Genomic DNA, 12,821 nt, shown 5'->3' on the forward strand with positions numbered 1-12,821 from the left:
ACTTTTGTTTATTGCAAGTTTCACTACTAACTCGACGGTTTAGTGATCTAACATGCAATCAACCATATCAAGCAAATACTCCAATGATTACTAGCTCTAGATCAGGATCAAATGAAGTCCTACCTAAGCTATTCCTAATCATAAAATGGGTTTGGTAATTGTGACTTTAAAGATATCCACTGTCACTCACGGACTAGCAAATTCTTCTTCTATCAACAACTACTCAACACCAACAAAACAACAAACAAATCTAAGCTAAACTAAAAATACTGTCAACACGGAAGACCCAGGAATACCCCACTTCCTAGTATCTCTCGAGATCTTCGGAGTCCACCACTCCTAGATCTTTTCTAACTAAAGTATACAAAGTAGTTTATACGACTCACCTCGTAGGATTAGTCTAAGGTCACCTACTTAGGGCTCTCGTCCCCGGCAGCGGCGCCAAATGTTAAGGCGGTTACGCCGCTAGCGGAAGCTAAATAGCGAGAACTCAACCAACAACAGAATTTGTCAGACGAGGACGAAGCTTGACCTGCATGCGCATGGAAACAACTAGGTGGGTGTCAAATCACCTACTCGACCTTCTAATGACAATCACTACTAAGGAAATCAAATCTAAGTTCTAAAATACGCAAGTGACTGAAATCCGTACTACGAACGAATGTTATACGAAACAGGATCTAGAATCATCGAATCGATCTCAAACTCAAGGGGAAGTCTATGCACTAGGTAAGAACAACACCCTAAAGACTTGAACTGCAAAATCAACCTATACCCACTCCGTGCGGTAAACGCGTATGAAGACAGGCCGAAAAATATAGGTGACCGAAACTTGACCCCGATGGTACTAATGTGTAGCTCTACTCGTTGTGGTTCTATAGATATGCTGCACGCTCTATTCCGACACACGAGTTGGAAGAAAACTCACACCGAAGCTCGTAGGAACTTACCACACGTAGAAGCCGATAGCGCGCACTCTTGGTATCTGTGCGTAGCTCTCACCGTTGCTAACACAATGGCGGTGTCGCTTCTCCAATGGCGGCCCCGTAGCTCGCGTAGCAAGAAGATAAAACTCTCTCTCTCTCTCAGACACAGTCACGGCGCTCAAAAACTCCCTTTGATTAATTATTTGAATCTCCCTTATGTTACAAAACTTTGGCTTATATACCTCAGCCTTGGAGGTGAGAACATCTCTAATTATTTACATCACCAGGTGAAATTACTTCGGGATTACAAGCTGGAAACTCAATTGAGTCCCGTTACTTAATGAATGGCTTAAATCAAAATTAATGTCGGAAAGACATTTATTACAATCAATGGTTACAAAATGATGGGTGTGAGCAAAAATGTGGGTGTGATCCTCTGCTGGCTCAACACTTCCTCTGCTGGCTCAACACACGTGTTGTATAGCACAAACCGTAGAAGACTATGAGGCACCTGTTATGGAGAAAACGTAACTGACAAAAAATTTGCACAAAATGACGAAATAGCCTGTACAGTACTGCCTGTAGTGGAAACGGAGGCCGAAATGAGCCCGAATAAAAAATCTGAGCAGATTGAGCTTTACGAGCCTTCCCGAAATTTTTGTCGACCTGCGAACGCTTGCCAAAGCTCACTAAAATTGGAGAAAGTGAGCAAGCGTGTGCTGGAGTAGCTGGGGACTAAGCCCAGGAGGACGCAACCTGCTCTAATACCAATTATTGGAATTAAGGTTGCAGAGAAACACACACAGCTTGGAGAAGACGAAGGAAGCTCAAGGCACACAATAGAGAGTGTGTTACTTAGTATGCAATGGAAAGATAGATAGCCCTAGAGTGATGGACGTATTTACAATGCTCGGGGGAAAAAACCTCCTAAAGAGGGAAAAAATGCCCCGGCGGTCCTAGTGTGTTCACACACATCACTACCACATGTATATGGTAACACGATATACTCATGTGAAAGCATGTCACCAAGCTCAATGAGAAACATTCAATTGACAACATTGCATTAATTACAACAATCAACAAATAAGCATCGTAATAAAAATGTACATAAAAGTTTTTCAATTCTTCTTGATGAAATTGTTGGCCAAGAGCTGTTGGAGAAAAATATCATTCTTGGCATTGTTTTACTTAATATGTATGCCAAATGTGGTGTCCTCACAAAAGCATGAAATGTTCTTGCAGGATATGCCCAACATGGTTGGGGCAAGGAAGCTTTAGACTGTTTTAACAAGTTAGGACGTGAAGGCTCTCTCTGGATGCAAAGCACCTTGAAGTTGTTGACATGGGTGAGTGAGGAGATTGCTAGTCAAGGACTATTGGAGAAAGATGTTGTTCTTTGCGATGCTTTGTTTGATATGTATACCAACGGTGGTGCCCTTACAAAAGTGATTATATATTATGTTTACGTTGATTGTAAAGCTATGCATTCTCTCTAGATGCAATTACATATGTTGGACTTTATCAACCTACTTACAATGATCTTATCCTCTTATTATTACAGGAGTAGAGGCAACACGAGAGTTCAAAGGCAAGTTATGTGTATCGACGACGATATCGGAACACACGGTGAGTAAGCTCCGCTACATTTTTCTCTTGAACACTAGAACACAGTGGAACGAATACACCGAAATTTGCATGCTTCCATGGAAATGGCACGTTCCCTCGTATTATATAAAATTGGGGAGAACTCTGCAAACTCCCCCGTGCAAAAAAACTTACATATTTTTTTTCTTTTTAAGAACATAAAAATGAACCAATACATAATAAAAAATAATGTTTTTAAATATGATTAGAAACATTAAACTACAAACATTTTGATCCACTTTATGGTTTTTTGCGAGGTCTTCGTGTTGATACGAGACATTATGATTGGAATGTACCAATGATTTGACGGTAAGCGCAAGCTCTCTCTCTCTCTCTCTCTCTCTCTCTCTCTCTCTCCAATTCCTATAATCTTGTTCTCTATCTCTCTATCTCTCTCCCCTTCACACTCCCCTAAGCAAAAAATATGTAAGACAAAACTAGAAGTATTAATCTACCTAGCATTGTCATCTTTGTAGCTGCTCCCACGCACGATACACTACAATGCATCTAGTTTTTAGAGGGGTGGGCACTCGGGGTAGAAGACTGCGCTTGCTAGTTGAGAGTAGTGGACAGATTTCCTTGACGCTAGGTAGCGGGTGGGGATTAAACCTGGCGTGTGCGGATCCGCTCTGAGAGGAGGGCAAGGGAGTGACCAACTAAAAAGTGCTTTCCACGTCACTAGGCTAATCAGGCGCCCACCCCTTTGACAAGAGTGTTCGCAATGCGCATTGGCAGTTTGGCCTGCCTCTGGCAATGCCAAGTTCCACCACTCAGTTAAATCGGAAGAGCTGGCAGCGAACGCTGCTCCGCCCCAATCTTTCATCAGTCTTGTGGAATGTCTGGTAAACTTCATCAGCTGGGGAGCTGTGGGGTAGCGAAGAGCGAAGAGGACCGTCGCAGGTATGAATCTCTATGGAATGAGTTCTTTAGGGACCCCTCCCAGTGGTGGGATAACAGTACCAGCAAGAGGAGCCCAAAACACGCTGACTTTAAGCATAAGTTTACCAAAGACTCTCTGCTCATGGACGGCTGCTATAATCCTCCTTGGGTCATCGAAGAACTCAGAAGAAGAGGATTTGCATCATTGAGTGGTGAACTCTGTAGAAGCACCATTATGGGTGCTGCGCTCCCCGTCTCATTGATCAAAGCTTATGAGGATGGTGCTGCTTTTGTGGTCTCATTGAGGGCTTGTACCAAGAACAAAGATCTGCACAGGGGCATCAAACTGCATGATAACATTTTAAAAATGGGCTTGGTTGAAAAATGCTCCGATGCATTAGTAACCATGTATGCAAAATGTGGTGAACTTGAAAAAGCAAAAGAGTTACTAAACTTGCATAACAGCAGAGATGTAATTACATGGACTGCACTAATAGCAGCCTATGCTCGAAAAGGCCAAAGCCAAAGGGCCTTAAATTGCTTCGACCGTATGCAGCATGAGGGCATCTCTCCAAACGCAGTTACCTACACATGCATCTTGAATGCATGTGCAACTATGGGAGCAGTCGTGAAAGGGGAAGAAATCCACAATGTGGTTGCAAAGCAAGGCTTGCTAGAAAATAATATTGTGTTAGGCAATGCTCTCATAGACATGTATGCCAAGTGTGGTGCTCTTCCAAAGGCACAAGATTTGATTGAGAGGCTTCCTTCTCGAGATGTTGTTTCGTGGAATGCATTGATTGGAGGGTATGCACGGGAGGGTCAAGGTGAGCAAGCACTTACTTGTTTTGAGCACATGCAGCATGAAGGCATCTCTCCAGATGCAGTGACCTATATTTGCATCTTGAAAGCTTGTGCCACTATTGGAGAGATTGCCAAAGGAGAAGAAATTCATGATGAGATAAGAAAGCAAGGGTTGTTGCAAAATAATATGGCACTTGCCACTGCTCTTCTAGATATGTATGCCAAATGTGGTGCGCTTTCAAAGGCGCAAAAATTGCTCAAGAAGCTCCGTTTTCGAAATGTGGTCTCTTGGAACACATTAATTGCAGGATACGTACAAGACGGTCAAGGTAAGCAAGCACTAGATTGCTTAAATCTCATGCAGCGTGAGGGCATCTCTCCAGATGCTGTGACCTACTTGTCCATTTTGAAAGCTTGTGCCACTATCAGAGCAATTGAGAAAGGGCAAGAAATTCATGAAAGGATTGCAAAGGACGGGTTGTTGCAAGATAGCACTATGTTGGGTAATGCTCTTGTGGACATGTATGCCAAATGTGGTGCTCTTTCAAAGGCACAAGATGTGCTTCAGAAGCTCCCTTCTCGGAATGTTGTCTCTTGGAGCACATTGATTGAAGGGTATGCGCAAGAGGGTCAAGGTGAGCAAGCACTACACTGCTTTGAACTCATGTTGAATGAGGGCATCCGGCCAGATGCAGTGACGTTTGTCTCTTTGCTCAATGTTTGTAGTCACCTTGGTCTTGTAGATATGGGCCATGCACTTTTTGCAAGCATGAAGACCAAGTTTGGTGTGATTCCGAATTCAGAGTGTTATACTTGTATGGTTGACCTTCTTGGGCGTGCGGGGCGCCTAGAAAGAGCATTGGAATTGGTCCAGGAGATGCCATCTTTACAACGCTCTGCTATTTGGCTTGCTTTGTTAGATGCTTGCAGGGTAAGGGGAGATATCAACCTTGGGAGGTGGGCCTTTGAACAGGCTGTACAAGTCAATAAAAGCCATGGCCCACCATACATCCTCATGGGACAGATCTATGCCGCAGCTGGCATGCAAGATAAGGCAAGAAACATAGAAGCACAAAGAGTAAAATACCAAGCATAAAGCAAGCCAGGGCACGGTTGGTGGATGGATAATGGATTACTTGAGTATGACACGCACATGGTGAACTTGTATCTAGGCCTAGCGAAAGAAATTGTGCATAAAATTAGCAGCAAGGATACTCATAGGGCCTGCATTGGGTATCATGATGTGCTTCAGAGACTTTCAAAGGAGCTTTTGCTTTTTTTTGTTCTGGGACTTTGACCCTTGCATGTGACCTTCGTTGGTGCAGTGCAGGGAGAGACCGTACACATTTGGAAGAACAAGCGAATCTGGTAATTACGCTGTTGCTAGCTTTCTTATATCAAAATTATGAACAAGGAACACAGAAGCCAATATCAGAATCCTTGAGAAGCCCCCTTGTCAAAATGTGGACTCCTGGAATGATTTTGCAATATTTGGAGGGGTCAATGTAAGCGAGTGCTGAATTGCTTCAGTCTCATGCAAGAAACCCATGGAAGAGTTATGAAGTAGTTTTTTCTATTGGGCAATGCTCTAGTTAGTGCACATGTATGCATGCCAAAGTGAGGGTGAAGTGCAACCTGTATGCTTGATAGCTCCCTTTGCAAAATATTGTTTCTTGGTGCATGGATATGGCCAAGAGGATCAAGGTAAGTAAGAACTCAAATGCTCTACACTCATGCAGCATGAGGACATTCAGCCAGATGCAGTAACACATGTTTCTGTGCTCAGTGTTTGTAGTGAAGTTATCTTGGTCTTGTAGAAAAGTCCTATCCATTTTGGGCTTCATGAGACCAAGCATGTAATGATTTGAAAATCAGAGTGTTATACTTGATGGTTGACCTTTTTGGGCTTGCCTGGCACCTCTCACAATTTTGGTCATGTATTTGGGGACTCCGGATCAGCAGGCATATCTCATATTTCTTGTGGATGTTGGCACATTACCTTATCATCATTCCATAAACCATTTTATCATGCCCACAGACGGGGATTGGGGGGCAGCCCTACCCAGCCGCCCATCTCTTGTCAGTTCGGAACAGGAATACCAGCCTGCACCCAATGGATGACCACCATGTCAGCACCCGGAATCGAATACGCACTCATCCAATCATGTCATGGCGGCAAGTCAGTAGGTGGAATGGACTTTGCTGCTGATATCTCTGTCACAAACTGATGACATGGCATGCACATGGCATGGCCTAACTGACAGAACCCAGCCGAGGGGCCTAAAACCTAACGGAAACAGAAGAAGTTCTTACCAACTTTCTGATTCTGGCTGAGAGGTGAAAAGGGTTTAGGTTTATAAACCTAACCTCTCCTGACTTATAGAGAGTGGCTGAGGGGCCTAAAACCCTAAAATAAAGCAACTAGCAAAAAAACCTCACGCAGTCAGTTGGACGGACGGCCCAGAAATCGCGGAACATGCTAATGTGGCAGGTGTACGGATTTCTATGATTTATAGACAGCCCCTTGGGCGCTAGCTTTTGGAGCAAGAGCTTTTGGGAGCAGGGCAGGGCTTTTCACTTGTATGCTTTTGGCCAGGGGCCTTTAAATAAGTTGCCAAGGCCTCTTTTGTGGCAGATTAGCTTGGGAGCACTGCAGAGAGAGGACCCTCGGGCATTTTACTTGTGCAAAGTAATAATAAAGAAATATCGGAAGGGGCACCATGTTTTGGGACCAATGCATCTTGGCTCGGAACTACGTTGTGGCGTGTCGACTCTCCTCCTCTCTCTTTCACTCCTCTGCTACATCCTGGCCAGCTTTAGTCAGTGCATCCACATCATGAGCAGGAGTGTGATCAATGGGAAAGTCTTGTCCCTTCTCCTATACCTATCCTTGAGGAAGTTCATCCACATGCAAGTCATCTCTACCTGTCTTGGAGCTGGCCTGCTTACTCTCTGGCCGCGCAGGATTGGACCTAGCCTTTCCCACCTTGGACTAGGGAGAATCATTTGTGTCTGCTTCATATTGTGAATCCTCTTCTTGTTGTACCTGGAGGGGGGACTTCTATGTCTGTGATGAGTGATGGGCTCACTTAGACCAAGAGACAGTACTTCTTCAATCCTTGGTGTTGGCTCCTTGAGGCTTATGTCTTTGTCAATTCCCTAGAGGATTGCAAAATAGTGAGGTTCAGGTGCTACTTCTAACCATTTGAGGAGCTCACTTTCTTCACTAGGGACTATCCCTATGGGCAAGACCACTTCCTCGTGTGGGACTTGTTGAGCTTCTTTATCTTCTTCCTTCTGGTCGTCATGTTGTGCAATGCTGAGGGAAGATCTTCTACTTGATGGGATAGCTTCACTCTCCAATTGGATTTGTCTATGCCCTGTGCTTGGTGTGGTGATGCACATGGAATCATTACTCCAATCGTGAACAAAAAACTATCAAGATCCAATTAATAAGTCAATCTAGGTATTGAAGAAGAACCAAACCTCGTTTTGTTGGAAGCGTGGCTCTGGGCTCATCCCTAGATACTGAATTTGATGGTTTCCTTCATTACTTGTTGAAAGGATGTTTTTGCTTGGTCATACAAGGACCTCACAGTTCTTGACCCGGCTCTAGGCATTCATTCCATATCCCTACAGGAGAACGCGAAGCTCGTGCATGGCCAGGCATACAAGCTCAGCCCCAAGTATGCAGTAGCAATCAAGAAGGAAATTGATAAGATGCTAGCCGTAGATATCATTGATCCCATTGAACACACAATGGCTCTTCCCAATGATTATTGCCCCAAAGAAGCATTCAAACAAGATCAGGGTTTGTGTAGGCTTCAAAGATCTCAATAAGGTCACTATTCCATATGGCTTTCCTACCCCATTTTTTGAGAGAATGTTAGAAAATGTAGCTGACATGCTTTGCTTACTTGAAGGATTGCTTCATTGGCTACAATCAGATCGCCATTTTAGGTGATGTTAGGATCACGACAGCTTTTATCACTCCATGGGGAGTCTTTGTCTTCAAGCGAATGCCCTTTGGCATGAAGAATGCACCAACTTCTTGGACCGGCATACATTGTCACTTGAGCCCTTCCTCAACAAGTTTCTGCGGATTTTCATGGACGACTTTTCTTGCTTCTCGAGCCAAGACTGTGCAAGTCTAGTGGAATGTTTCAAAGAACACATGGAGCAACTAGCCCTCACCTTTGCTCGTTGTCGAGGGGTAAATCTGAAACTCAAGCCCAATAAGTGTCATTTTATGGTCACTCAAGGTACTCTGTTATGCCACATTGTATCAGCTAAAGACCTTGCCCCTGATCCTGAAAAGGTTATAGCCATCTTACGCATGCCCATGCCAATCAATGCCAAAGTAGTGCATAGATTTGTAGGCCACATTGGCTATCATTGATGGTTTATTAGATTGTATGCTGACATCGCTAGGTCTCTGTCTCGCCTCACTAGTCCAGCCCAACCTTTTAGTGGACCTCTGTAGAAGAACTAGCCTTCAACTATGTGAAGAAAAGCCTCATACATGCACCCATCTTAGTCACCCCAGATTGGTCACTTATTTTTCATGCGCACATTGATGCCAATATCATAGTTGTAGGCGTAGTCATTACCCAACCTATCAAGGAGTACAAGCTGGACCGGCCTATTTGCTATGCCCGTCGGCTACTCACAAAGGTGAAGAGAAACTATAGCACCATTGAGAGAGAGGGACTGGCCATTATCTATGCTCTGCAAAAGTTTAGGCATTACCTTTTGGGTGTACACATAATCGACCACCAGGCCCTCAAGTATCTTCTCAACAAGCCTTGAGTAGTCAGGCGTGTTTGGCGTGGTTATTGCTCTTTCGGGAGTTTGACTTTTAGATTTTCCTTTGCCCTGTCAAGGAGCATTAGATGGCTAACCATCTCTCAAGGATTGAGTCAGGGGAGCAGGAGTAGAAGACGACCTTCTTGCCAACTTTCTTTTTAAGGTAGACATTGCTACAGGCAGATATTCGGATGTTATGCATCTATTGTCCATATGTTCTTACCGCCAAATTTGTCAAGCTTGGAAAAGAGAACATTGCTTATCAAAAGTAAGCCCTACACTACGATTGGAGACACGCTCTACAAAAGTGGTCCAGATGGTATTCTTTGTCGCTATGTCATGTGTCATTAAATCTAATATCTAACCAACCCAAATTATTTTCTCATATTAAAATGATCATTTAATGTGGGATAATAAACGGGAACAAGGGTTAGAATATAGACATGTGCTTACGGATCTATCTCAACATGGGGCCAATGGTAAAGGGATCCAAATGAGAGATGGTCTGTCAAAGAGCAAGGTTAACTAATGGAGCTTAAAAGACCTTAGGGTTAGCTTCATTAAAGACCTCCAATGGTTAGTGTTAAAAGTCCTTTCACCTTAGGCAAGCTAGGGTTGAGCTTGAGATGGGAACTCGACCTTTGCTTGAGGTGCTTGTCGTGCTTGATGACTAAGGTGCTTGAGGTGCTTGTCATACTAAATGAGGAAGGTGCTTGAGAAGCTTCTCATGCATGGGGGTAAGGTGCTTGAGTCAAAAAGAGACCTTATAAACTTAATGAGGAAGGTGCTTGAGAAGCTTCCCATGCATGGGGGGGTAAGGTGCTTGAGTCAAAAAGAGACCCTACAAACTTAATGAGGAAGGTGCTTGAGAAGCTTCCTATGCATGAAAGTCCCAAAGTTAGGGGAATCTTTGACTTAACCTTCCACTCACCCAAAGGGCACTCTTTTTCTCAAGGGGCACCTGGGACACATGCCAAACTCTCCCTATGCTTAACAACATGGTGTGCTTGAATGCTATTGGTTGGGCTAAAGAGGGGTCCAATGAGCTTCTAGTTCCATCCAACAAATATCTAGATATTTTCAAGCTCTCTCTCTCTCTCTCTAAGGGGTAAGGAGGACACTTGTCCAAAAAATACCCATTTACTTGAATGCATACTACATGTGATTGGATAGGGGAGAGAGAGGTCCAATGAGCTTGAAACATGTGTAAAAGCTACAACTCGCCCCAAGCAAGCAAGGGGGCTGTTGGGGGGATATACATCACACACACACACACACACACACACACACACACATACACTCATTTTGTGGATTCATTCTCACTTGGTGAAGGTTGAGGAACTCCACCTCCTTCTCCAAGCTTGTGAGAAGTGAGAGCCTACACCAACACTCTTGGCTATGGAATGCAAATCCAACCAAGGGTCATGCTTTAAGCTTAAGCTTGTCATCTTCTCCATCTTCATTACTATGATATTATGTATGCTAGCAAGAACAGTGAGGAAGTATTTCTTTCTCCTATGGAATGTTTCTTCTTCCTCTGCCCTATCCTCATTCTCCGCTAGCTCTCTCCACCTTCGAAGGTGTTTGAGGCCTTGGAACCAAGGATTGGGATAGTTAATGCTTTCTACAAAGTTTATGTTATGCTTGTGATGCATGAAGATTTCCATCTTCATTGCATCACCTAAGTCACAAGGAACACAAAGATTGTATTGTACCAAGTCTCTCTTGATGGGAGAAACTATAATACAAATGCCTATTGGAGGGGAGACCGGCTCCATATGAATCGGGTCCTCAACTATTTTCATGTTCTTTAAATTCTCTCTCTTGCAAAAGTATTATTCATGCCAAGTTAACTAAGTACCATGTTTTTGTTGCTACCATCAAAGCTATGCTCACAAAGTAATCTCACAAAAGTGCTTCACCTGATTTCCTAATTCCGCTTCTCTCCCATTACATTGGTATCAGAGCATTTGGTTTCTCTTTTCTTGCTTAAGAAGAGAGGTCCTTAAGTAGCCTATTAATGGTTGTTTTTGTTAATTATATTAGGGCAAGTGGGACTGCGATCTATTATCGATTTTGTTGAGCCTACTATGTGGGATATGGTGCACACCTCGGGAGCTTTGGTCTTAATAATGGAGTCTTTTTAGACTTGCCTGGCTTTACCGTTATTGAGCCATAAGAAGTCCGAAAGGAGCTATCCCTCGGTAACTTCGCTATGCTAGACTCACTCCACTACTCTCTATAATTAACCAATTCGAGCCGTGGGTGTAGATACTTAAGTGTCTATTTTCTAAGGCTAAGAGGAGTAGCAACTAAGGTTTTGAATTGCCAAAGCATACACTAAGTAAACACATAAGTTTAATTAACATGGCTGACAATAACCAAGAGAGTAGAATGAACATTGATAACTTTGATTTTGCACGTAAAGGTGCTAATGATGATGCCCCCATGTTTGTTAATTATCTTGTCACTAGGTTGCAACAAGCTATGGACAATCCTACTTTGCAAGCTGAAGTTATCCAACAACTTCGTGCTTATGGGATTTCCCTTCCTCTCCAAGAGGAGAGAGAGTTTAGGAGGTCTCTTGATGAGACTCCCAAAAGAAGACTCTCTCCCATAAGAGAGGACGAATCCAAAGAAGGAGAAAGAAGTGAATCCCTAAGTTCCTCTAAAGATGTGGCTCCATGAAGACGGCGATCTAGACTATCGCCAACTCCTCCCAAGAGGAAATGGTTAACCCATAGTCCTTCTCCTCATCACTTCAAAAGGGAAGAGAGGAAACAAAGGAAGAAAAAGGCAAGAAAGAGGTCATCCTCTTCTCCTTCCTCCTCTTTCGACGAAAGCAATAGTTATTCTCGTAGAGAATATAAGAGGAGAGGACATCACAAAACTTACCATGCATGGCGAAGGTCCCAAAAGCTCAAGAAGTTCAAAGAGGGAGGAAAGAGTATCTCTTTTCTCACCTATGATGGCACCTTTGGTGCTACCGACAAAGTATTGACCTTCATCCAACAATTTGATGCGGCCTTTGGAGACGAGGGCTTCAAGGAGTCCTCCAAGCTACACCATGTAGCTATGCACTTCAAAAAATCGGCTCGTCAATGGTGGGCTAGCCTTCGTGGAAATGGCAAAGCCCCAAAGACATGGAAAACTCTACGAGTTATCCATCATGAAGCAATTCCTTGCAAGCAATGCAAAGGACAAAGTGCTCACCGAATGGCGGAGTTTGAGGCTTCTCTCTCATGAGTCTACATTAGGAAAATTTTGAACTCATTTTTGGGCCTTTTAAGAGTTCCACATCATCAAAGGTGTACAAAAGAAAGCAACCCGGTAAACCCCTCTAAATATTGCTTAGAACCCCATGATATGACCTATCATTGGAAAGTTCTTGAAAAATGGATTCTAAAGAGCCAAGGTCCGAAAAGTTTGGATGACTTCTATGAAAGTTATCCCATTTTTTTTTCAATCAGCCAGGTTTTGTTACCGTTACGGTAATCTAAAATCACCTTTTTCTAGATCTACATGAAGGCAATGTCCGATACATGCATGCTATATATCAATAGATAGCATTTGAAGAGTAGATTCTAAATATCCAACCTCCGACAAGTTTGGATCTTATTTGCAAAAAATTTACCGATCCCCACTTTTTGAAAGCTATGCAACATCAACAATTCTTACAAGGCCCATTTTTGAGTCCAAACTTTTCCTAATGTCCACAAATATGTAGACAAGTTTTGAGATTTACATCCCAAGGCTATTGTC

General features: G+C 43.3%; 1 protein-coding gene across 1 annotated transcript; it reads left to right on the top strand.

Annotated features, from left to right (window-relative positions):
• The first annotated feature begins 3,104 nt into the window (after nt 1-3,104).
• On the top strand, nt 3,105-7,738 carry LOC147427614 (pentatricopeptide repeat-containing protein At2g13600-like). The gene has a single exon (XM_086496544.1). The coding sequence runs from the start codon at nt 3,406-3,408 to the stop codon at nt 5,347-5,349; it is 1,944 nt and encodes a 647-aa protein (XP_086352670.1). The 5' UTR covers nt 3,105-3,405; the 3' UTR covers nt 5,350-7,738.
• The last annotated feature ends 5,083 nt before the right edge of the window (nt 7,739-12,821 follow it).

The sequence above is a fragment of the Adiantum capillus-veneris genome, chromosome 23 (genome assembly GCF_014529385.1).
Source record: "Adiantum capillus-veneris isolate H3 chromosome 23, ASM1452938v2, whole genome shotgun sequence".
In the NCBI taxonomy this organism is placed as follows: Eukaryota; Viridiplantae; Streptophyta; class Polypodiopsida; order Polypodiales; family Pteridaceae; genus Adiantum; species Adiantum capillus-veneris.